Source organism: Carassius auratus, unplaced genomic scaffold (genome assembly GCF_003368295.1).
Source record: "Carassius auratus strain Wakin unplaced genomic scaffold, ASM336829v1 scaf_tig00217199, whole genome shotgun sequence".
Taxonomy (NCBI): Eukaryota; Metazoa; Chordata; class Actinopteri; order Cypriniformes; family Cyprinidae; genus Carassius; species Carassius auratus.
The window spans coordinates 72781-98908 of NW_020528939.1; the positions used below are offsets into that span (position 1 = coordinate 72781).

The 26128-nt window shown below is 36.0% G+C and overlaps 1 protein-coding gene and 2 pseudogenes across 1 annotated transcript; all 3 read left to right on the top strand.

Moving 5' to 3' along the window:
- The first annotated feature begins 28 nt into the window (after window positions 1-28).
- On the top strand, window positions 29-7116 carry LOC113100233 (SWI/SNF-related matrix-associated actin-dependent regulator of chromatin subfamily A containing DEAD/H box 1B-like; annotated as a pseudogene).
- A 118-nt stretch (window positions 7117-7234) lies between these two features.
- On the top strand, window positions 7235-15082 carry LOC113100234 (spindle and kinetochore-associated protein 1-like; annotated as a pseudogene).
- Window positions 15083-19829: 4747 nt separating this feature from the next.
- Window positions 19830-24675, top strand: LOC113100232 (cytosolic purine 5'-nucleotidase-like). Its single transcript, XM_026265017.1, has 4 exons — window positions 19830-19998; window positions 21833-21906; window positions 21993-22110; window positions 23790-24675. Exons 1-4 carry the CDS (start codon window positions 19961-19963, stop codon window positions 23887-23889), a joined length of 330 nt encoding a protein of 109 aa, XP_026120802.1. The 5' UTR covers window positions 19830-19960; the 3' UTR covers window positions 23890-24675.
- The last annotated feature ends 1453 nt before the right edge of the window (window positions 24676-26128 follow it).

The following is a 26128-nucleotide window of genomic DNA, read 5'->3' on the forward strand; positions in this document are numbered from 1 at the left end:
TGCAGTGACTCTGAGGCCTCTTAGGTGAATGTATCTGACCAATCAGATGAAACCCTATCCAAACTCAAATCTGAGATCCTCAGCTTCTGTGGATGAGCTCACACTCATTGCAGGATGCTCTTTGAGGAAGGCTCAGAAAATCACTGAGCTGAGACTCGTGGAAAAACCTGGTGAGAGAACTGTGCATTTTGCTTTCTGCTGATAACTGCCAGAACATTTAGGTCAAGATCAAAGAACAACACTTTTTCTCATTTCTTTCTCAGGATGACGCCATGCACAGAGGAAACAGTCTTTCCACTGAGCTGCTAGTATGATGTCGGACGGTCCTGAAGGAAAGGGATTTACCATCATACATTTCAGAAAAATATGGCATTGTCATTGCGGAGTGATCATTTATTCTTATATTTCTTTGGGTTTTTCTAGATCTCAGCCGTACCAGCTAATTGGACTGAACTGGCTGACTTTACTACATCAGAACAAACTTAGTGCAATCATGGCAGATGAGATGGTTTGTTTTTATAATGGTTGTGTCTGAATGATCATTTACACTGCGATGATCCCATATCAAATCACTAGGATGTGTTTTCATCTTTTAGGGTTTGGGAAAACCATTCAGACTACCTCGTTTCTGGCCCACCTTTATCAGGAAAGGAACCTCGGGCCTCATCTCATCACCGTTCCTGCTTCTACTTGGTGAATAGAGCAATTAGCATCTAAATATGTTTTTTCTTTTACAGAAAATTTGGTTCTGGTACTGAAACTTTGGTGCCCCAGTTTCAAAACACTGGTATATATACTACTATATCATTTTTTATATTAAATATTTTGGTAGCACTTTATTTTACAGTCCTGTTCCTCATGTACATACTATGTACTTATTATAGTAATTACAATAACTATGTAGTAACTAGGTACTAACCCTGAACCTACCCCTAAACCTAACCCTACCCCACTGTAGTTACATTGTGTAACCAGAAATTTCTTAGATAAATACACTGTAAGTACACCATAAGTACATGTTAGTACACGTACTGTAAAATAAAGTGCAACCAATATTTTTTATATTATATTAAATATTATTTTATACATACACTCACATAGTGCTGCTGTGTCTGCAAGTGGATGCAGGATTCATTGTACTCCACTTTTTGGGGAGAAACCAACCTACAAAAGGTTTACTTTACACATTAACCTAGAAAAGGAAATGTTTTAGCATGAAAAAAAAAAAAAAAAAACAACATAAATGAAAATGTTGACGTCAGTCTAGTTGAGTTATTTCTGGTCTGCCAAGGATCACAAGTATATGTGCTGTGAGAATATGAATCAAATAGTGGATACAGTACAACATCATTGTCTCCAGGTAAGTATGAGTGAAGTTCAAGCTCTCAAATACACTCGTGGTTCTTTCCCTGAACCCGCGAAGTAAGAGTCGAGGTGTTATATCCTTCATAGACCACCTGCATATAAATCAAAGAAGGCGCCTGGGGAAAATATGTGTCTTTTGAACTATGCCACACATGGAGCCACAAGCCGTGAAGTTAGCATAGGAAAAAAAGCTTCCTGCTTAAAGATATAATAATGATGAAATACTCAGCGTTTGAGTGAACGTGAAAAGGTCTAAGTAAAATGACCCTGTCCCATTCATTATTTATGGTAATGAAACATGGCTGTGCCTCATGTCCTGCCCCTTAATACCTCAGCTCATTAAGATGATCTCTTCTGCACAGTTACAACCTGGCTATTGGAAATAGCAGTGACCGCAGCCTGTTTCTGCAAGCTCAAGCTGTGTTCACCGAAGGCCACTTGCTGAAGAACATGAACTTGCAGTGCTACCGACACCTCATGGCCATCAACATAAGCTCAACATGAGCTGCATGTATACCGTACCTGTCATCCATAGCAACGCGTCAGTGGTCATTAAGAATAAATGCCTTGAGCTCTATTACAGCCACACGGCCTGTTTGTGTAAAAGCAGGAGTGTGTGCTGCCCTGATGGGGTTAACCACTGGGGTTTAACTGCCTTTGCCCCCTCAGACACTCAGGTTTCCCCTCCATTTGGATCCAATCAGGCTAAATATTATTATTGCCAATATAAACAACATAAAGCTGGGAGCAAGCTGTATGGTTTTTGCCACAATTTTAACATCAACGATTCTTTTGGGAGCATTAAAGATTTGATTTGTCATTGAGGCATTACTTTATCAATATATATAAATATTCCTGTAGAAAGTACACAGTATACCAACACTAATGCAAACAATCCAGAAGACCCTACCATCAGGGCAAGCAGTATTTTTTTTTTTCAATAAATGAAAAATCTAGTTCAGATGTTTCTAATATTTCTTTGGTCTGTTCCAGCAGAAATCTGCAGAGGAGCAGAGCAGCGTTGAGAGGGACAGGATCACCCATGCCAAGCTCATCATGAAACCCTTCATCCTCAGACGTGTGAAGAGCGAGGAGCATCTGCATGCAGACTCCATAAGCAGTCTGCATAATGCATGTGGTCTCAGAATGCATGTCAATGTGAAGGTCTGTTGGACAACATCTCAAATGCATTATTCAGTCTCATGAGCAGATGAGGCACTTTGCTTGTCATGTTGACCCTCTGTGGCTCTAGGGCACTCCAGCGATTCACTGACAGATGGTGATGTGCCCAGCAGGTCCTGAAGCAGCTGAATTTTGTGCCATGTCCGAGAAGCAGCAGGAACTCTAAAACAATCTTTTCCACAAACTGAAGCACTCCAGTAATGGGAAAGTATGTATTTAAAGGATGAGTTGTTATAAATGGTACTGGCTTCAGTATATGTGAATCATAGTTTATTAACCACGTCTTTCTGCAGAACGTTTGCTGCAACTGAGGAAGATGTCCAACCAACTGCTTCTTTATCGGCAGTATTATATCACAGAAAAATCAAAGCTATGAGCAGACTCATGCTCAAGGTCTGAGATCTTTTTTTAAGTGGTACATTTTGATTAAGGCTGCGGGAAGTTTAGATCTTAGCAGGTCCTGAAGGAATCGATTCTTTTTTCTGCACTGATTTTAAGTAGGTCAGCAGAGCTCATGTAGCCAGACTTTTGACTATCAGCATTAAGTCTGTTACCATTTTTGTCTTATTCTGTCAAAGAGCTATCCATTTATAAAGAGACAGTCTCTGAAGTAAAAAAAAAAAAAAACTCTAAAAGTTTCTTTTAACAGTTGTTTAGGGATTAAAAAAAAAAAAATCTAAAATAGGTTATAACGTAAAAATGGGGTGATATGAAAAATAACTGTTCAGAACAACTGTACAGAAAATACATAATATTAATAATTATATTTAGTTAATTTAATTTATGAATATTTATGAATATTATACTGCAACAAAGTAATTGAACATAAATAAATAATAATAATATTTCTATAAATGCATAAAAAATATTATAATTAGGCCACTGTGGAAAATAAATGATCAATTTCAGAGCAGTGTTGGTCCGCAAACAGCTTTATGTATGGATAGTAATAATAATAATAATAATAATAGTAAAACTAAATGTATTAATATTATACAATGCCAAAAAAATGTTAAGCGATAAAATATATATTTATGAATATATTATCATTGTTTTTTAAAAGTAATTATTATCATCATCATCATCATTGGTCACAATGGTCTGTGAACAGCTGTACGGAAAATATTAATAATAGTTATGATTATAATATTATAATCATTTTTTAATACATAATAATTATTATTTATGAATATTAGGTTGCTATGGAATATACTTATGTAATACATTTTAGAGCAGTGTTAGTACACGAACAGCTGTGTGTGGAAAATAAATAAAATAATAATAACATTAATAAAGATTTAAAATTTTTTTATTGCTGTAGTGTAATGTTGATTTAGTTATAGTGTCAAAAATATGAAATAAAACAAAAATTTCAAATCACTTTGGCATTTCGGTCATACACTAAATAAACAATCTATATTAATATCAGGTTACAGGTGATCTCATTAATTCATAAAACAACAGTATTAGTCAATCTTGACAGTGCTTCATAAAGAACTGCAGCAAGAAATGAGTATAATTAGGCCAGATATTTACGAGTGTAGTTTTTTTTTACTTGTTCTGTTATATTATATGTGTATCGTATCTGAAGAGTCTGCATGTTACTGTTAATTCCAGGAGCCGAGTCACGAGACACAGATCCCGATCTCATCAGAGAGGACATGGAGTTGCATCGCATCTGTCAGCAGTATTCTGCACTGCATGAATACCAGCTCGACACAGACCTACTGCTGGACTCCAGGAAGCTCGGCCTCCTCACACAGCTGCTGAACTCCCTGAAGGAGAAGGCTGGGGAAAACAGATTCCTGTAATGCTCGGCAGAACAAATTACATTTTCAGCAACCCCTTAGAGTATAATGAAAGTTATTTAACAATACAGAGAAATACACTGTGTCCCAAATTACACCATACTGCACACTGTCACCTATAGACATAGTACATACCTGGTTACAGCACACAGTATACAAGATTTATCCCAAACCCGTATGACTTACTTTCTTCTGTAGAACACAAAAGCAGATGTTTCGCAGAATGTTCATGCTGCTCTTTTACATACAATTTGATCATCTTATCCTCTCATCTTCATCAGCATGGTTAATATCTCTTTTTTTTCCCTTGCAGGGTGAGCGAGTGGTGACGTTTAGCCAGTTCACAATGATGCTTGACATTAAGCACAGATGCAACCGACTGGAGTTACACACTTAGATGTCAAATATTGCTGAGTAAGGGAATTCAGGACAGTCTCAGATCATCATCGGCTCAAGTCCAGACTCATGACAGGAGCGAGTGAGAGAGGTAATGTTGGCAGATGGTGTTGAGGCGGAGATGATGCTTTTTGTGTCTCGTCACAGCTGTGGTAAATCACAGATTGTGTCCCCTTCAGTGACACAGTGTTCTCCATCCGTGTCCTTGAAGACTTTGTCTGTCTTAGTTTGACGGAAACAGACTATTGGCTTCATGTTCTGGCCAAGAACCACCAGTTTAGACAGGAAGAGACCATCTGTTTTGCCCAGTGAAAATTATTGGTCTTGTTTTGTGTTCTGTGCCATCATTGTTTAGGTAGGGGTGGATGACTTTTGGTTCTGTGTTGTTTGCTAGGAGCGGTTTTGTTTAATTTGTTTAATGTTTGTTTAATAATTTATTTATTGTAAGAAAAAAAAAACATTAGTGGTCAACCATCGTCGATATGTTGGCCGATATCTGGCATTTTTTCAAATATTGGCTTCTGCCGATATGTTAGAGACTTTTATTTTGGTTTCTATTTTATTTTGTGATTCCCAGTTCACACAAATTTTCCCAATTACAAAGTTCCCTGTTGGTTACGGTGTTTACTTCCTTTTTAATGTATTTTAAAATATTTTTTATTTGTGAAAATAGAATCACAGCATCAAGAAGTTATCATCTAAAGTATGTTTATTTTACAATTAAAAATTTAACTCACAGGACATAACCATGGGGCTTCGGCATCGACGCTTGATGGAGGGTGTGCCTGAAGCTTGTGGCTAGCATCTGCACCAGGGTATTTGCATAAGGCAATCTGCTTAGCTCACGCCAGCGTTGGCACTTGAAAAGTTGAAATGTTTTTATCTTTTGCCGCAAACAATGCCAATGACGTGACGTGATGAACTCACAATTCAGTGCGACAATGTTTGACGTTACTTCATTCACAGTAAACGAGAGGCGGTGACGCTGACATCCCATGTGAATGTATGCTAATTTTCTAATTATATTAATTTAATTAAATATTATATTAATTGAATATTAACTAAAATAAATAAAATGTAATTCTGAATTATTATTAAATATTATAAATTCTGAATTATGTATATACACACATTAGTTGACCACTAAAAAGGTATATTTTGCTCACAGAGGCTGAATTTAATTTGATCAAACAATGGCATAAAATATTAATACTTAGAAAATAAAGCACATAAAAAAAATTAATTATGAATAAAATGTTGGGAATCGGAAGACATGCATGCGGAAGATGAAGATGTCTGCATCGTTGCACGCACGCCTCTGGTAAAATGTCTCCTCTTGGCTTATTTCGAAATCCTCCAAAGTTTTTCTTTACAAGTCCTTGTTTGTGCTTCTAATTCGTGACCAGTGTTTTGTTTTGTTCTCTCTCCACACTCGCCACTAACCACGCAGCACTGATGAACTACAACATCCACCTTCACATCTTCCGGTTCCCCACAGTCAGCCGGAGTGAGGGAAAAAAAAGTGTTTATTATTTAAAATCTGGATATTTATCTTACAAAAACGCATGTATTTGCTACAGGGGGTCTTTATTCGCCCCCTGGAGTCATGTGAAGGATCTTTATTACAGATGTGCACACTTTATTTCATGTCTGAAACAGTTGACAACAAACACCCGCTTCCCCCCACTAAAAGATAATTTTTCTTTTAACTTCGATTGGATTATTCTGACCTTCTCACATACACCTAGGATGCTTCGAGGGTGAGTAGAAGATGGACCAATTTTCATTCTCGGGTGAACTAACCCTTTAAGCAAATAAAATCAAATAAAAAATCAGCCGATAACTGATATCATATGGCATTGATATATTGTGCATTGTGGATCTCCACTTAAATGTCATTATTGTGACATATTACCAATTATTATTAATATATGGAATTATTACCAAAATGTAAATTTACTAGCAGCACTTCATTCTGTTTCATTCATATAGATCACCATGTTGTTTTCTTGTCCAAATCACTGAACAACATGATCCAGGGACTTTTGCTTCTGTTAGCGTACTGTAAATCACTTCGGACAGAAAAAAGTGACTTCTTAATGCCAATTAAGTAAATGGACAGTAATTGTAAATCTCACTGGGCTTTTACAGAATTGGGATGATTGACCAGTTCAACACAGACCAGGATATATTTGTGTTCCTGCTGTCCACCAGAGCTGGAGGACTGGGCATTAACCTGACTTTAACCAATGTGGTCATCATTCACAATATCGACTGCCGTTACAATGACAAACAGGCGGAGGGACGCTGTCACCAGGTGGGACAAACCAGGGAAGAGACACTGGACATGTGTGTCTCACAGTAGGATTTCCTTTTGTTTGACTAGCGTCTCTCCTAATGCTTTTATATCTGAATGCATTTGTCCCATTTAATACAAATATGCTTGGTTCTTCCAGGTGAAAAGGGAAACATTACCTGATGATATGAGCTTGCTGCTAAAAGCTCTTCTTGGACTCTTCTTGGAAAGCTGGCTCAGGCTCGAAGCGTACTGTGATATTGTGACACTTGACTGAATCTGAAAGAAAAAAGTACTTTAGCAAACTGGAGTTCGATTTTCTATACTGCTCACAAAAAATGTGAGGTTCAAATTAGCATATCTGTTTACATTTCTACTGTTATTGGCAAAAATACGGGAATGTTGTGGTGATGTTTGTGTTTGTTTGACTGTTTTTGTATTCATGGAGGTTTAAAAAAAAGACATTTGATTAAAAAAGTGAATGTTGTTGAAGGATTTGTTGGTATTTGGTCTTGATTTTGTGGTTTTGGTCTGGATCTCGGTCTAAGCATAGAATCTCAGTTAAGGAATGACGAATCTCAGATAAAGTCAGTTTCCAGCAACTGTACAATGTGACCCAGCACCTGAAATAAAAGCTTTGATTAATTCAGCATTTTCTCTGTTTCCCTCTCTAGCACTCTCTTTTCTAACTCTATTCTTTAAAAAAAAACTTTCCCTTTCCTACTTGCACTCTATTCATTTGCTGCTTGTTTCTTAAAATAACACCTAACTAGCTTTCTAATCGTTTTGTATTCTATCAGTTTTTTTTCATTTATTATATTATTTTAAAAGCCCTTGATAATGTGTACTTGTTATTGCACTTATCATTGCTATTTGTTGATCTTTTGTTGATTTTCCAATGTCCTTGTTTGTACGTCGCTTTTGATAAAAACGTCTGCTAAATGACTAAATATAAATGGAAATGGACAAGTGGTTTTCAGACTATTAAAACTTTATTCACACAAATCAATTATTTTTTCAAGAACTGTTCACTTTAGGGTGGAGTATCCCTTTAGTTGAACTAATTTAATAGATTAAACCTGTCGGAGTAAGGTTCTTCACCATCCTCACTAATTTTTATAAATTGCTATTCTAGTAGACTTATTTTTTTTGTGGTGATCTGTGTCCAAATTAAACATCACTATTTTTGACACCCCAAAAACATTTTGGACCAAAATCAGATTTTGTTTTGCTGTTCCTGCCGAATATTTTTGGTACATCTACGTAGTTCTGTAAAATAATGACCTAGTTCACAAAACTGACTTATATTTTATCATTTTAAATTATGTTCCTTGGTGTTGCTATAATTTGTTACGGTATGTCTCGTGTGATTTTTATTTTCTTAAGCAAAAGATCCGGATAAGCATGGGACTCTTCTCAAAATCGAGCAAGAAGTCTCTGCCATCAGTGAGCTTCTGGATCACTTTGAGAGATATCTGGGCGAGCGGATAGGGTTGCTTAAGCATTGAAGGTGTGATATTTTCATTCATATTTATTTTATTTTATAGATCATATCTGTAATTGTAACATTAAGTAATGGGAGCTTTTTCGAAAACTCTGAACCCATTGGTTCACAGAATAATTCACTCTTTCAAAGTTATATGCTCTGTGTATGATCCACTGCTCTGGAGGTTTTGAAGCTACATGCAGCAGTTTCAAAGGCGCCCATCACTAGTAAACACTTCATCACATATGATCGAAAGCTATATTTTATTCATCTTGTGAACAGGATCTAGAAGTATTTTTCCTAGTGGACGAGCAAGATGCCCTTCACCTCAAGAACAACATCCCTCCGCACATGCCCAAAAGAGGCCAGCAAGCAGCTCCGCAAGGGTATTTATTGTTTTTTGTGTTTCTTTCCAAACTATACCACATTGGAATGGTGCTTTTTCATTTTGCTTCATCATTAGGAAGCACAAAAAAACATGAACCCCTTGACTGAAACTGATGAGTTTGGCTTTTGTGTTGTCTTCAGAGGAGGACAGGTGGCAGTTCAGAGCAGGCAGACAGATGCACCACCCGCCCTCAGGAACAGGCTCCACCCAGGAAACATCAGCGCAACCAGATCAAAGAGATGGAGCTCATTACCGTCCCAGAGTTGTCAGCATACCACCGTGAGTCCTTCTACATCTGTCTAAAACTCTGAGCAAATATAGCAAACAATAGCTGTAATAGCTGTATAACAGTAAACAATAGCTGTATTCCAAAATCCATGAGCCGCCTACCTAGACAGCACTGTAGGTGCAATGCTGTTGTGAAGGCTGTTTTGAACAGTGTGCTACCATCTCAGATACTGTCTCATGCAATCCCAAAAGACACTGTGATGAGGTTTTCGTTCAATAAAAGAAACATGGAGAATCTATTTACAAATGGATGTTTTCCTTAATATTTTTGTGATATATAGTTTTTATTATAGCATGCTGTTAGCTTGGTGACATGCTAACATCCAACTTGGAGTGCAACAGTACACCTCCACAAGTATTTTACCCATTTATTTTTTGCAAAGGTATTTGAAAAAGTCTCTGTTAAAGACTTTAAGCCATGAAAACGAAAACCAACCAACTACAAGCTGGAGTGCAACATAAATTTATTTGAAGCAAAAAGAAGTCTGGTTGTGCTGGGTCTGCCTTATACCACTCAAAATACTTAAATATTTGTGGGCATGTTTTTGTGACATATCAGGACACAAACTCATAACCCCCAACCCTATCTGTAAATAACTGTTGTACGTTTCCAGGCAACTGTTTATTTATTGCTTTATAAATTAATTGAGCTGTCTTAAATTTAACGAGACCATTAAACTTTAGAGTGCAATTTTAAATATAGTAAATTAGTATGCTCATGATATCCTACCTTTATTTGCTATTTCTAATTGCTATTTTTGTATTGTGCTTAATGTTGTAAGTGGGTTTTGTAGTTGTTGCTCCATACTTCAACACAATAATTTAAATAAGGCAATACAGGTGAACAATACAAGATAAAAAGTGCTTCTTTACTCAATACATGCCTTGCTTTCCCCATTACTCCAGTACTACGCTACTTTTGTTCTAACGTATTTGATATGTGGTTTCCAACAAAATTTTATGATCAAGAATCACACCCCAAAATGTATTTTCATAGACTCTTTCTATATTAACATTAGTAATCATAACTTTTACTTGTGTGTCGTTTTACTATTACCAACAGCATAAATTTTGGTTTTATCTACATTTAACGATAATTTAGTCAAACCATATTTTTAATTTATTAATTTCTGATGTGACCACCTCCAAAAGCTACTTCAGATTTTCCCCTGAACAGAAAATATTAGTATCATCAGCAAAAATCACAAATTTTAAGAGGTTAGTCACCCTCCATATGTCATAAATGTACATAATAAATCATTTTGGACCCAATATTGACCCCTGTGGTACTCCACAGGTGATACCCAACCACTCCGAGCTGTACTGTTCATCTAATCTAATGCAACTCCTCTGATACCATACTTTTTCAGTTTATTGATTAACAAATGTTGATAGTTTGTATGGAAAGCTTTTTTTAAATCAATAAATAACACCCTCTGCATATTGTTTGTTATCTATAGCACTGGTAACGTCTTCAATTAATTATCCATTAATGCCACTGATGTAGATCTGTTTGACCTAAATCCATACTGACTATCTACCAATAATTCATGCTTCTCAATAAAATTATCCAATCTAATTACATACTATTTTTTCTAATATTTTAGACAACTGAGAGAGTTAAGACAATGGCCTATAATTCGTGAATTGATTTCTCTCTCCAGATTTATATAGTGGAATGATTTTTAGCAATTTTCATTTTGCTTGGAATACACAACTGTTTTGAAAGACAAATTATAAATATGAGTAAACGGTTTACCAATTGCACCAATGACATCCTTAATTAAAACCATATCAAAATCATTCACGTCTGTTTACTTTTTATTCTTACAATTGTTAACAATAGCAATAAAATCCCAATTTCCTCAGCTAGTTTCAAAAACATAGAGTAAGGTTTACTGTCTAAATAATCCCCTGCCTTCACCTCACCTTCACTCTGTGATTTTTAATTACATCGGCCAGCTTTGCTCCCACACTTACAAAGAAGTTGTTAAACCCATTGACCGCATCTTTCATGTTGTTTAAAGTCCTCTCAATATCTATAAAATACTGAGGGTATTTTTTATTAATCGTCCATTCCTTATAATATTAATTTATTTTTATATCTTTTGTATTTATTCTCAGCTTCTTTAGTTCTGTGTTTTATATATTCTTTATACAATGTGTTCTTTTTTTTGCGAGCATTTTTTAATCCCTTTGTCATCCATGGTCTCTCTTTAAATTTGTGCTTTATGGTAAATTGTTTTATCGGACAGTGTTTATCCATATAATGATTTAAAAGTGGACAGAAATGTTGCGTATGCATTATTGGTATCAGTCTTATCATTCAGTTTTTTCCAATTATATGCAAGTAATTCACTGTAATTGTGTAAATCTGAGTGTATTTATTGATTCAAACAGTTCTGATTCTCCTGTAACTAATCTTATACTTCACATGATCACAAGCACACATCACAAAAAAATGGCAAATAATCACTTATATCGTTTAGTACCAAACCCCACTCATTAGTCGTATTGTCCATTTGGTTTGTGAATATGTTTGTCTATTTAGAGTTGCAAAGTGTGATGAAATTCTGCTTGGTTCAGTTATAAGTTGGAAAAGACTCATACTAAACATTAAATCGATAAATTCCATCTGTCAGTTTGTGCTTATTGGGATTTAAAAGATCTATATTAAAATCCCACAAATGAACAGCAACTTTTTGCTCATTCTTATTAAATATTCTTTCCATACTGTTCATGAACATTTCGATATTTGAACCAGGGGCTCTGTATACACAGCTTACAATTACATTTTTCTTTTTTTCCAAATTAATTTTGACCGTTATTATCTCCATCACATCTTCAGTGTTAGTTGAAATTTTCACAATTATATATTTTAATCTTCTATCTACATACAATGCCACTCCACCTCCTTTTTTATTCTCTCTATTAACCTAATTCAGTTCATATCCATTCAACATGATCAACACCCTTCTCAGAAGTAAGCCAGGTCTCAGATATGACTATCACCTGGAATGGGTTGTTTAAATGACTTAAGTATTCTTGGATGAAAATAAAATTTCCAAATAAGCTTCTGCTATTAAAATGAACAATTGACAATCCATAATCAGATTTTATATTCATGTTGAATTGATCATCAGAGTAAACAACAACAGTCGTTGTTTATGTTGTTAAGATAATTGTTTTCGGGGTCAAGATCTTGTTCAAAACCATGTAGGTTATGATCAGTGAATTTGAAAGTTTTGAAAGAACCTTCACTCTCATCATTGTCACTCTCCATATTCCAGCTGTTGTTAAGTTTAAACAGTCAAGCTCTTCAAAAGTGTCCATAGCCATTATAAGTCACACACATTGATACAAATTGAACCCCTTACTAAGTTACATGTTCATGATTCACTTGCTTGTCCAGCTCCTCAATGAATCTAACAGAGAGTGCTTCCTCAGGTGACCCCGTTCAGTTTAATGAACACCTTGCAGTTCGTTTTCAAGGTACTCCAGGCTGGCGATCCGCTTGTCCTTCTCCTCATTTTGTTGCTCAGTTCTTAATTTCGCTCATCAAATCAATGATCAATTTCTGCTGCTTAGAGACAGTCGAGAACTCCTCAGCCATAAAATCAAGCATTTTCTTTATCTCTTCTATCTCCTCGTTCTTTTTGGAGGCATTTGCTCGACGTAAATCTGGCGCCTCAGAAGACTCACTGCTGAACTGCTGATTACGAGATCAGAAGCTTGGGTCGAAGTTGGCATATTGACCTCATATTGACCTCATCTTGACCTCATCTTGACCTCATATTGACCTCATATTGACCTAATTGTGACTTCATCTTGACCTAATATTGACCTCATATTGGGGTAGATTTAAAGTGGTTTTTGAGGGAACCCTGCGAGCAGTGAAAGATTAAAGTGGAAGGATGTAGATTAAGGTGAGGGATATATATTTTTTACTTTTTTATCATTTAAAGAAGAAACCAATTCGTTAATCCTATAGAAAAGCACTAAAAGTTTTTCAGCTTCTTTATTTCATATAAAAATATGGCAAGCCGTTGCACCCAAGCAATAGTATAAAACATCATTAAATGTAATTGTGATAATAGTAATTAATACTCACAATTTCAAGGGAGTAATCATAATCGTGCAGCCTTATTTGCAGTGCTTCATGGAAGTGGACTCTCTTATTGGTAAATTTTATTTACATTTTGATGTAAAACATGATTATTATTATTATTATTGCATGTAAATGCAAATTGATGGATACAATTTAATTTTTTTTTATATTTATTGAGGTATTTTTGGATTTCCAGACACAAGACAAAACACCTACGATATGAAATGAAAGGGAAAACAGCAACGAAAATAATCTCCTTCAGATTCAATTTAGCAATTAACCACAACAGAAGCAAAACATACCTTTGCTGAATGTGACGTTATGGACAAGTTCAAATAATAATAACAATAGAATAAAATAATAATAAATAATAGCCTAGGTATTTTAGTTTAAAAGCAAGGGTGATAGAGAATGTGAACCTAAAAATAGAGAGCGGATAGATTTGTAAGTGTCAACATTTTTGCTAGCTTTGACAATTAATTAAGAGAGAGGAAATAATCATAGAAAGATATGAAACAAATTACAATGGTGACTGAAGAGAGGCCTCCATGAAGCTTCAACTAGACTTGTATTTCCAGACCTGATGGCTAAAATTTAAAAATTCAGTATTTTTGTTTGTAAATAATTTTGTTAGAATTTTACAAAAATTGCTGTAAAATAACTCAATTATATGCCACAGATGAACAACCTCAGAGCTCATAGGAGGGTCTGTCTTTAACAAGTTATTGTTAAAAATGTATTTCAATATGTACATTTTTTTTTTTAAATAGTTCTGGAACCCAAATATAGGGACTATTTTCTGAAGGTTGGACATTTCTTTGCAGAATTGTGGGTAATGTAGTTTTCACTGTTCAATGTGATTAAAAAGAAAATAATAATGTGAGCTGAAGTCTTCAACAAAAAAATAAACCATTGATTAATAACCTTGTTCTTCCCCTATGAAGAAACACATTTTTACTCCCAGAATTCTACAGTTGCGCTCTATTGAAATCAATGGTGAGTCCGGTATGGAGTGCTTTTGTGTTGCTACAGACTGCTGCAGTGCATTAGTAGAATGTCTCAGACTGGTTACTTATGATACTCCATTTTGGTTCGAAAAGCATTGAAAAGTAGTTAACTAATGTAGACAGCAGAAAGGAAGAGAGCTCATTAGGTCTAGGGACAGGAATTCCATGATTAACCAATCAGAATCAAGTATTTCAGAAAACAGTTGTAATGCAGTTCTGTTATCTTTCAAATTGTTACTGCAATTCACATGAAGTCCATTTCTTTATGTTCACTTGTGCTGTCACAGGTATATGAAAGGCCGCGTGACGTATGGCCAGCTGAACGCAGCGGTGCAAAGCATCACCACAGCTCTGACGTCAAAATATAAGATCCTCCATCAGCCAGTCAAAACCCTGAACAATGTGTCCCGCACGCTCCACCAGTGCTTTAAAGACCAAGAAACAAAGGACACCAAGCGTATCACCGTTTTATCTGTGTCTCTTCCAGAGCTCCTGGTCAAAGGCTTATTTGACCTTGTTTAGCACTGCAGTCCATCATGGACTAACAGTCTTGTCATATTGAGAATTGTAAACTATTAACACCACCACCACATGAACTGGTGGAAGTGCTCCGATAACTGAGGTCATTCATCCTGGTCTGGTAGTTAATAAGTTCTTATGGGCTGAAAGAGGTCATCCATCAACTCCTTCTATGTCCTGCAGGTCAGTTTTTCATCGTGGAGCAAGACATCAGAGAGTTCGTCCAGCTGAAGGTCTGAGGGAAGTCCGAGGCGGTGGTCTCACACGCTTCATCCTGCTCTGAGACTCATCTCCATCACACCGCTATGAATGAGTCCCTCTTCCTTGGAATGAACTTCAGTGTCTATTTTATTCAAAATAGAATTATGTCAAATCATCCTGATTTGCATCTCCTCAGTTTGAGGCGTAAACCTTTCAGAGAAACGGATTTATGGGTCAAACATCAAATGTTGAAACCTTTGTGTGCTCTCAAAGTGTTGCTAATAAATTGGTTTCAGAACTTTATGTTGGAGAATAAAAACTCATTATTTTGCTGAACAAATGTCTTTTAAAATAACGTCAACAACAGACCTAATTTACTCAAAAAACCCATTACAAATTCTCACGTACACATTCTGGGTTGGCCTACAAATTGACGTCGTGATTGAATTAACAGTTGGGTCACTTTATCTGTGATGATGATGTTATAAATCGATTGCTGTATTGTTTATATTGGTGGAAAGTGGACAAATACTGACGCTTAAATAAAATTGGCGTGTTCGTAACCTCATCTCAAATGTCAGTGTCATTTCATAAACTGGCGAGATTGGCGTATTGATGTTTAAGATACACTAATTTTTGAGATTACTACCCCAGAGACGTGTGAAGATGAATCCGACTCATCGACTTTACCCTGCTTTTGTCACCTAGAACTCAACCAAGCATGAAAAGTTAAACATCAACAGTAAGTTAGACATTTCTGTCCTTGCTTTGTCATCTTCACTTGTTAGACACTGCATTTGCACAAACAATAACGGGGGCTTTAAGAGAACTGCTAGAGCAGCTCTTTCATTACGTCGTAGCTTGATTTGTCCAGTTTTCTCAAAAATAGTTTTTCCTTTTTTGCAGGCGAGAAGCCCTGTGCTTGTTGCAGCCATTTTCACAGGAGGAACCTTTCAACACAGCTTCCATATCTCTGTCCTTAACTCGCCATCACTCCTAAGTATCCACACGTTCAGTTATGAAGTGTCTTAGGCTGATTTACTGTCTCCTTCGAGCTGCAAATAGGGGGGTTGGAGGTAATCAGTATTAATCAGATGCATTTCTGCCTCGTGTCTTAAGATCCCTGAAGGATCAAAGAATCGATACATATCAGAGCTTATGAGTTAGTGCTAACCTGTGAAACGCTGTGCTTCCATTAAAATGAAATGAACGACATAATCAACTGAGACTTGTGCTTACATTGCAAGTTTATTAAAGAGCTGGTGAACAGCACCTGCCAGTACGCAGTACGCTATGGCCGCTCTCTTGAGCCCTGGGAGCTGTCTCTCATCTGGTCCTTCATTGTGTGTGTCCATATATTACATGGGAGGACTGGCTGAAGCCTGGTATGCTGAAGGTACTGGGAGTGAATCCATATACTGTAGCAGACACATTGAGGTGATATTTTTAAAAGCAAATTAAATATAGAAGAAAGAAAGTCATACATGTTTGAAATTATATGTGGATGAGTAAATAATGAGCGAATTCATTTTTGGGTGAACTGTCCCTTTAATGCCACTAGATACACAGCAAAGTTGGGGTCAGTACTATTTCTTTTAAATACCTTTCGGAGAAGTCACTTGTTCTCACTGCATATATTTTTTTACTGTAAAAACAATATTCTGAAACATTATTACTATTTGAAAATATGTTTTCTATTTTTTTAGGTTGATTTTTAGGTGCTTACGTGGATCCTTCCATATTTCTGTGTTTTCAGAGTTATTTGTGGTATTGAGCGTTCTTAGAGTGTGAATCAGTAATAAACAACATGGCATTTTAATTTTCAGAATTGACCTGAAATTATGCTAAGGGCAATAAACAGCTACTGATATTTCTTCTGACCAGTCTAACCTACATTCATTCTCTCCAGGTTCTGTTCTGTTCTGTTCCTGTAACTGGCACATGGAGAAATGAAAAATGTTAAAGTTCTGGCTGAGTGCTATGTTTCTTAAAGGGATAGTTCACCCAAAAATGAAATGATTTAATCCCTCACCCTTAATCCATTCTAGGTGTATATGACTTTCTTCTTTCAGATGAATACAGTCAGAGTTATATTTGAAAATGTCCTAGCTCTTCCGAGCTTTATAAGATTTATAAGAGCTGTTGAGATTTTGAATCCCAAAAAAGTACTTTTTTTTCTTTTTTGGGAAACTTTAAATTTGTGGTATTTTAATTCTTATACATGGAGCAGCATTGAAGTGCATGTGTGTTGTTTGAACAGCATGTGTTTTTAACTTTAGATAGGAAGACAATTCTGCTTTTGAACAATGTGGTGTCTGTGGAGCTGTCCTGATGTTGTCGACTGTCCACACCATGTATATATTGCGCCCCCAAGAGGCTGCGTGGTTATGGTGGATGTGTTTATGGCCTCTTTTGTCTCAATGGGGAAGTTAATTATAAATATAATACTGAAAAAATGTTGTAAGTACATTACTGTTAAAGATAAATAAATAAAAAATAGATTGCATTTTTTAATATACGTATGAACTTGTTTTGTGTGTAAAAAAAATAGAATACACTCCTAAACATTAATTTTGGTTGCGATAATTCGTGATCAATAAATTTGACAGCCATATATATATATATATATATAACAACACAATCTCACCGATGTAACAACACAATCTCACCGATGTGGGTTTGATTCCCAGGGAATCCACATACTGGTAAAAAAAAAAAAAAAAGAGTATAGCCTGAATGCACTGTAAGTCGTTTTGGATAAAAGTGTCTGCTAGATGCATAAATGTAAACTATTCCTGAGACTGCACATGGCTGGACTTTGTATCCTGAATGCCATACTTGCAGCACGGTCATTATTTTCAGGTACATCTTCTTCTTCTCTAGCTGGCCAAGTACATCTACACATTTTTCTCCTGCAGTGAGAAGTTCAGACGTTTATTTGTAGCCTTATTGTCTTAACAGTACGCTAGTGAGTTGTCTCTTCCACAGCTGGGGTGACAGCACCACTTCCTGGTGAGATTTTCACACAGTCCTATAAACCTCTGCTGTTCATGGAAGCCTGCATCCTTAACTGGACAGGACTTTTCTTGATGAGCAAGTTGACTTGGATGATTCATTTAAAAACACTCACACTGCTGTGTGCTGCTTTTTAAACCATTTTAAGTGGCAGACCAGATAAAAACGACAATATTATGTCTAAATTGTAATATTATAATTATGTCTGAAAACACCACTAGGGGGCAGTATAAGTCTAAGTTTAAAGAACGCACCATTGAAACATGCCTTATTCACAGTTAGTTAGTCCTTTCTCATGTATTTATCCTTTGCAGGAGCATTTGGATTATTTCAGCTTCCTCGTGTTTTTTGTGATCTGCTTCTTTTCTGGTGTTTTCGTGTGGTTCCACATGCCTGAGACAAAGAATAAAGGTGTTCTGGAGATCACAAATGACTTTTATGAGAATGCACCAGAAACGCAGACACTCACTACAGTCCAAACTGAGCTCAATACACATACACAACATCCAGACCACCATATGTACCAAGCTTTAGCACCAGTTCAGAAACTGACAAATGGAAAGTCATTTTACACCCAATGTCTGCAGACTGTGGTCTGTTTGGTTATTCTGTTGGTGACATTGAGTGTGTTAAACTGTAAGCCACATCCCATTTGTAAACTCAAAATCCAATTTTAATTAGAGGCGAGCTGAATGTTAAATCAATATATTTGTACTTTGTCATGGCAAGGGACACCGATTCAGGTTTGGCCTGATACAGCGGCTGTGGTGCAATGACTTTATTGACACTGTTTCTGGATGACTCTGTAGAGTGATTAGTAAGGCTTGAGTATCTATTGAATCCTCAGAGGTGTGTTGAATTCTTACCACACCATAATGACTATGTAATGTGGCATCTCTCATAAATCATATTTATGAGGCTTACCAAAATTGCTCAGAAAATCACTAAGTGGCTGTTTTATGTTTATTCAATTTAGATTGTCTATTCTCAAATTACATATCACATTATCCACTCAAAAACTAACACCCATTAAAAAAACCCATTAATTATTATTATTATTAGTTTTTTATGATCAACCAATTCACTACTATTGCATGAACACACACACACACACACACACACACACAAACAAACAAAAGCACAATTTTAATGTTTTGTTATTAGAAATATAAAATTTAATTAAAAAATTAGGTGAAAACTTAAAAACGTTATACAACCAAATTAATTCAAGTACTACAATTACGTAAACTGATAAACAAATAAATTAAAGCTAAATGAAAATGAAAAAAACAGAATGTTAATCAAATTAAGCTCATAACATGTAATCTTAAACTAAAAATGGTAATTGAAAATATAAAAATAAAAGCTGATTAAAATATTTATAAATAATATAATCCTAATATGATGACAAAAAACTTATATGATGACAAAATTGCATACAATTAAAACAAACTAAATTTAAAATGAAAACTTTTACAACCGTGACAACTTGCCCCGGTGTTCGGGACATACTCTCTCTCCTCGTGAATGCATGAAGGCAGCGCTAGATGAATTATTGATGCAAGGTTAATTGTAAATGCTCATGAATGTGGTGAGCTCGGCAGTGTCGACTGTCAAGAGTTTGGGCGCTGAACGGGACCTGTGCGTCGTCGCAGGGCGAGCGCGTGCGGCGCTCTGATAACACAATCTGCCGCCTGGCGACATCAAACTACACTCACGCTCGCGTGCATTCCACATACGCCCAAATTACGTACATAGGGTTCCTGTTTACAAGCCAAACCCAAGGGAAACTCACACTGGTGATGTCAACATCATGGTACAATTTAAAGCGCACAGAGGAGTTTGGTGACAGCTTCACACTGCTGGTGATAACAGAGTGACTCTGGGAGCGCAGTCTCGCGATGGAGCCGCGCGCCGCCAAGAAAGAGCTGCATCAGAGGTAAAGACCGGGAGCATTTACACATGTACACACTCACACAGCGACCGAAGAACTACAGGAACACTGCTCTTAGTGTGCAGGTATTTCCTCATAGATTCAGTTAGTTGTTATTTCAGTTATTTTTGCCAGACTAGCCAACTCAGGTAGCAGTTTTCTCTCTTCTGTGCAGTTATTTTTAGCAAGTGTCTTCATTCAGTTTTATTTATAATATCAGACTCAGTTATGGGGTGTTAAGCCTCTGTTTATCACAGTTGTATTTCATATGGATTGATATCAATAAGTTGATAATAGATCCACTGACAGGCTTTAGGGTTTTTGCCTATGAATGACTTTCACATTCATCTGGACCAGTGTCCCTGATATTAATATCTAAACAAAATGTAACTTCTTTCAAACAATAACAAGACCATGAATCATTCATAAAACAATAACTGCTTCATATTAAAGGAATTTATATATTTTAAGGGGTTACAGTGTATACTAATCAATATTAATCAACAATAGCCTATGTGGTCACACTTGATTTTAAAGTCCAATTCTCACTATTAACAAACCATAAAGTACAACCTTTCCCTCAGTAAGCTACTAATCTGCTGCTTATAATTAGTTAGTAAGGTAGTTATGAAGTTTAGTTATGAGGTAGGATTAGGGATGAACAATATTGTCACATAATGTGGTTAAAAAGTGCTACTAAACTAATGTGTTATTAATGCTAATAAGCGAGTAGTTTATAATGAGAATTGTTCCCTATACTAAGGTGTTACCCAGCATGTACGTAGGTAAGGGTTCGGTTTAGGGTTGATTGATTGTATTTAGCCTACTTATAATTTACTCATACTGTTACGCATGTAACATATAACAAAGACAATGTAAGATAAAGTGTTATTTGTTTACTTGTTTATTCATTAATTCATTAACTGAGTCCTGTTTGTTTGATTATACTCTTATCTATATAGAGATAAAAGACTGAGTGTTCCTGCTCTTTGTGAATAGTTTGAATTGTTAGTCGTAGATGACCAGTCACACATCTGTTTTAGATAATTAACTGGGTTTGGTCATCATCATCAAGGCCTTGGACATAGACTCACTTAATAGATCTCCCAAAAGTCGTTTTATCTCATTTTATGCTCAATCTGTATTACTTCAGTTCTTCTGTGGAACACTAATGACTAAGTTAATGTAATTTTCATTTCTGAATGATTAATCAATGAAATACAATGACAAGAAAGTTGATGACTAATGACATGACTAGCTTTAAACCTTCAGCTGAACCCTGAGTCACCATAACAAATTATTATTATTTTTTTTTTACAGTTCTCATGCAAAATATTGAACTTTTTTCTTTTTTCTTTTTCATATTCAGTATTAATTTGTTGAGGTGCATTTCAAATATCTTTGGGTTAAATCAAATTGCATTGTCTTACTATTTTTTTGATTTCTTAGTCTGTACTTCCCACCCTCAATAAAAAAAAAAACTTGACAGGCGAAAGCCAAAAAGAGTCTTTACGTCTTTTAAGCAGCAGTTACCTCACACCAGCTGGACTGATGTCATATGTGAGGGACCTGATAAGAAGAGACCTAAACTGTGCTGACTTGATACATAGGACCGTGCGATAAGCACTGCACATGTTTGAATACAAACACTTATAGGCTCAGTTATAATGTGTTCCTGTAGATCAGCTGATATAGCATGGCAATAACAACACTGTGGGTTTGATTATAACGCGAATGCATTGTAAGTTACTGTGGATAAAAGCAAATCATTAACTGTGAGAAAGGTAGAATTGACCCACCCATCAAAGTAACAGAAACAACCTCCTGTCTTTCCCTTCAGGGTGTTTGTGAACCGGAGTTTGAGGCTTGAAAACATCAAGTGCTATGGCTTCGACATGGATTACACTCTGGCAGGTGAGAGCGTTTATAGCGCCGTTGGGAAAAGCTGTCAGGCTTTGTGTGAAGTGCTTCGTTCACAGCCTCTCTCTTGTTTTGGACAGTGTATAAGTCTCCAGAGTATGAGAGTCTGGGCTTTGAGCTGCTCAGGGACAGGATGGTGTCAGTCGGATATCCACACGAGCTGCTGGGCTACACCTACGACCCCACCTTCCCCACGCGGTAAGTGCTGCTCCATTACAGGCTCTGGATTAGGCTATATCGGGTCTGTGAGCTCATGGTTTAGACTTTTGAGGCTTGCTGTGTGTTTTACATGCACATTGTTTCCTATCATCCATAATCCGGTTAAAGGAGCAGTTCACCCAAAACTGAAAATTGTGTCTGTCAGGTTATTCCAAACGTGTCTGAGTTTCTCTCTTCTGTTGAGCATAAAAGAAGACGTTTTGAAGAATGTGGGTGTAATCATACTGTTGACGGTAGCCATTGAGTTTCATAGTATGTAAAAGACGATACAAGTCGTGGGCTACCATCATCAACACTCTTCAAGATACAATATTTAGTGTTCGACAGAATAAAAAACTCAAGCAGGGTTGAGACAAGTGGAGCCTGAGTTTTAATTTTGGCCACTAAAGATATTTTGCATCACAAAACGCTGTGATTTGATTGAATTCAAGGACAACAGTGCATCGCAAAAATGTTTATTTAAACAACATTAGCAAAAGTAAAGAATAATGCTGTGAATTCCAAATGTAGGAAATGGGAGTCTTTAGTCCTTCAGACAAAAAGGCACAAAACTGTGGTACCCTTTCGAAAGGTACTAATAAGTATACTGTATCTACTTTTATAGTGTTCCATTGAGGTACTTATATCTACTGTTTTGGGGTCAATATGGTTCATATAGATGTAGCTTTTGTCTTTTGTACCTTACGGTAATGCTACAGTAACAGGAACGTATTTTAAGTCAATGTGAAATACCAATTGATTGGCTTTTTAGAAAATAAGCATGTGTTAGGAGTTAAACAGAAGGGAGGAGCTTATGAAATAAAGTTGTTTTAGAAATGGAGAAAGTTATTTCAATTTTGATAAAACTATAAACTCAAGGAATTAAAAAATGGAATAATGTGCAGTTATGAACTATAAAGGTGTATTAAGAAGTTAAAGGATTAGTTTAGATTTTATTTGGACAGAAGTTTATTTCTTTTGTCTTGTCCTTCAAAAGACACATCAATTCATGATACGCTACTGTTCAAAAGTTTGGGGTCTAAAAATTATTATTATTATATATTTTTTATGTATTTAAAATAACTTATTTTTGTGGAAAAAATCATACAATTTTATTATCCTTTTTTTCAGGATAATTTGGTGGATAGAAAGGTCAAAAGAACAGTATTTATCTGAAATGGATCTGTTATGTTTACTGTTATGTTTGATCAATTATAGCATCCTTGCTGAATAAAAGTATCAATTAAAAAAAGAAAATTCTGATCCCAAACATTTGAACAGTTGTACACATAATTCTAGGTTGAACCGATTTCTTAAATATAAGATCTTAAGTCCACTTCATATTCATTTGGAAATCAGTTTGTAGTTGCTTTTGAGTGTCTTATTATAAACCATTCATGAGAGACTTTGTGAGCAACCATACAAATAGAAACATCCTGCATTTTGCCAGTCTCAGGGGTCTCATAAATCAGAAGGTCGCTTGAGGTCATCATTAAAACGGGCTGAATACCAAACAAAGACTGTCTGCTCAATGATACTGCTGGGGGAAAATATAAATATGAATGAACTCTTGTCTGAACTCCTCAGAGAGCCATGTTTTACTATAAATGGTTGGCTTGTCTGCCTGCTCCCAGACACTGGTCCTTTCAAACTTTCTCTCTTTCTCCTCTTCTCTCCAGAGGACTGGTGTACGATACCACGTACGGGAACCTGTTGAAAATCGACTCGAATGGAAACATCCTGTTGTGCACTCACGGCTTTGAGTACCTGAGAGGGTGAGTGAGGGTCAGTGGTGCACTGAGTGAGAGTTTGCTCACGGTTGAAAGGCAACAAACCCAGTGTGAAGAAGCAGCGGGGTCAAGAACGGTTATAAACTGATCAAGAGAGACTAGCACAGCCGAGCGAGGCATTTAGTCTTTAATATCACAAGTTAATGCACTCAATGTCTTATTATAGCAAAAGTTAGCCGAACTTAATATTTAAATCACTCTGATTCCTGGACAAATCATTCAGACCAGTTTTTTGAACCAGATTTTTAATCAAAATGTGCTTTCTTTTTTTTTTTATCATAACAATACACGTTTACAGCTGTGCTCACATAATTGCCATAGTTGGAAACGAGTTATTTTGGATGTGTTGATTTAATTGCAAACAAACAGGGAAACTCCTAGACAGATGTGTGTGTGCCCTATTAAGATCTGTTTTCATGAGAAACCAAAACCTGTTTTGTGAAAAGCTGGTTTGACACCATTTTGACAACAATTAAATGTTCTGCAGTTGAGAAGAGCTGGAAATGTATTAGTTAATGCTCTGTCATGTGACACTGAAGACCGGAGTAATGATGCTGAAAATACAGCTTTGACATCACAGGAATACAATTACATTCGGAAATATATTCAATTACAGAATAGACCTTTTAATCTGTAATAATATTTCACAATATTAGTATTTTTACTGTATTTGTTTACCATTTTTTTGACATCAAAGGATTTAGTCAAGTATATTTAAGTATACTTGACTAATACTTACAAAAAGTCTAAATATATTTGAGCTATACTCCTAGAATCTGTGTTTTCATTATTACACAGTAGAGTGCGCTAGTACACATCTTCTGCACAGAATAAATAAAATAAAAAAAACACAAGTGAAGAGGAAAAAGTGAAAAAAAAAATGTATAAGTGGACCATTCACTTATGCTTTACACCTACATCTTTCAGGATTTGAGTCCAGGCCCTTCTTTTAATATACACAACTACATTTACACGTTCATATTCACACAGATTTAAGAACAGGACAAAAAAATCTTATTTTTATTTTTGTTAGTTTTCTCACACACAGAGCATATAAGAAGCATAATAACCCTTATGAAAAAGTATACTTCAAGTTTATTTTACTAAGTTTTCTAGAGATGTTCCGATACCCTTTTTCTCTTCCCGATACCGATTCCGATACCTGGGCTCAGGGTATCGGCCGATACCGAGTACTGATCCGATACCTGGGTGTATATCTGTATATACAGCTGTATATACTACTAGCCCTGTGTAAATTGCTAGAATTTTTTTATGGTGTGCTTCAGACAGATCCCTCAATAAAACATGAACAAATACATGGTGAACTACTGTATTTATTACAGTATTTTTATTATCTAACATGAATTTGACAGTATTATTTATTTTCTTATGCAAAAAAGAACTTCAAATGCAGCCAAAAATCTAACACCGCAAACTAAAAAGGTATTTAAGTTTTACAATATAACTGTATAAAAAAACTGCAACAAATAAGTCTAGGAATATAAAAAAAGATCTATTAATCAGATAATCTCTAACAAGTAAAAAACAAGTAAAAAACAAGCAACCATCTAGGCATAATTATTATTATTATAGAGATGTATTATTATTACTGTAGGCTACAACAGTAGCTTTATATATTGTCAATTTACTCATGTAAACCAAACATTTATTTTAATGGGCTGCCATGAAGATCTTTGAGTGTCTGTGTTTATGATATGACAGTATTCTCAAATGAAACGGTAAATTCTCATGAAGTGACGGTTTATGCGTTCGTGTCCCTCATGACACACAGCAGAGACTACAAACAGCGAGCTCTCGCGCATCTGTGCCAGTCACCCACAGAGATGTAGATTTTGCGGGAGTAATATTTAAATAGTATTTGCAGTTTAATATTCACAGACACTAGTATATATTCGGCTACTGTCTGGAGCCCTGCGCTTTGACTAACACGGAAGCGACTGAACGCAGTTGCCGGTACTGAATATACTCGAGAGTCTGTAACTACGGTACTAACAGAGACATACTGCTAACCACTGATCTATAATTATAGTAGCGGCTTCACTGTCTTTTGCAGTTTAGAATGTGAGAGTGATCCAGTCATATATAGATAAGGCTGTAACGCGTTTTCATTTCTTCTTCGCTGCTCTAAACAGGGGTTGCTGTGGCAACACAGCACAACTTTCCTGTGTTTTCAATGCATTTTGAGCAGCGAAGAAGAACCGTGCAGC

What these genes read in the sequence shown, in the direction of transcription:
- LOC113100232 (XM_026265017.1), top strand. Translation starts at nt 19,961, where the DNA reads ATGGAGCCGCGCGCCGCCAAGAAAGAGCTGCATCAGAG. An exon ending in AAGAAAGAGCTGCATCAGAG is followed by an intron (nt 19,999 to 21,832) that starts GTAAAGACCGGG and finishes CTTTCCCTTCAG; the next exon opens with GGTGTTTGTGAACCGGAGTT. An exon ending in GACCCCACCTTCCCCACGCG is followed by an intron (nt 22,111 to 23,789) that starts GTAAGTGCTGCT and finishes TCTTCTCTCCAG; the next exon opens with AGGACTGGTGTACGATACCA.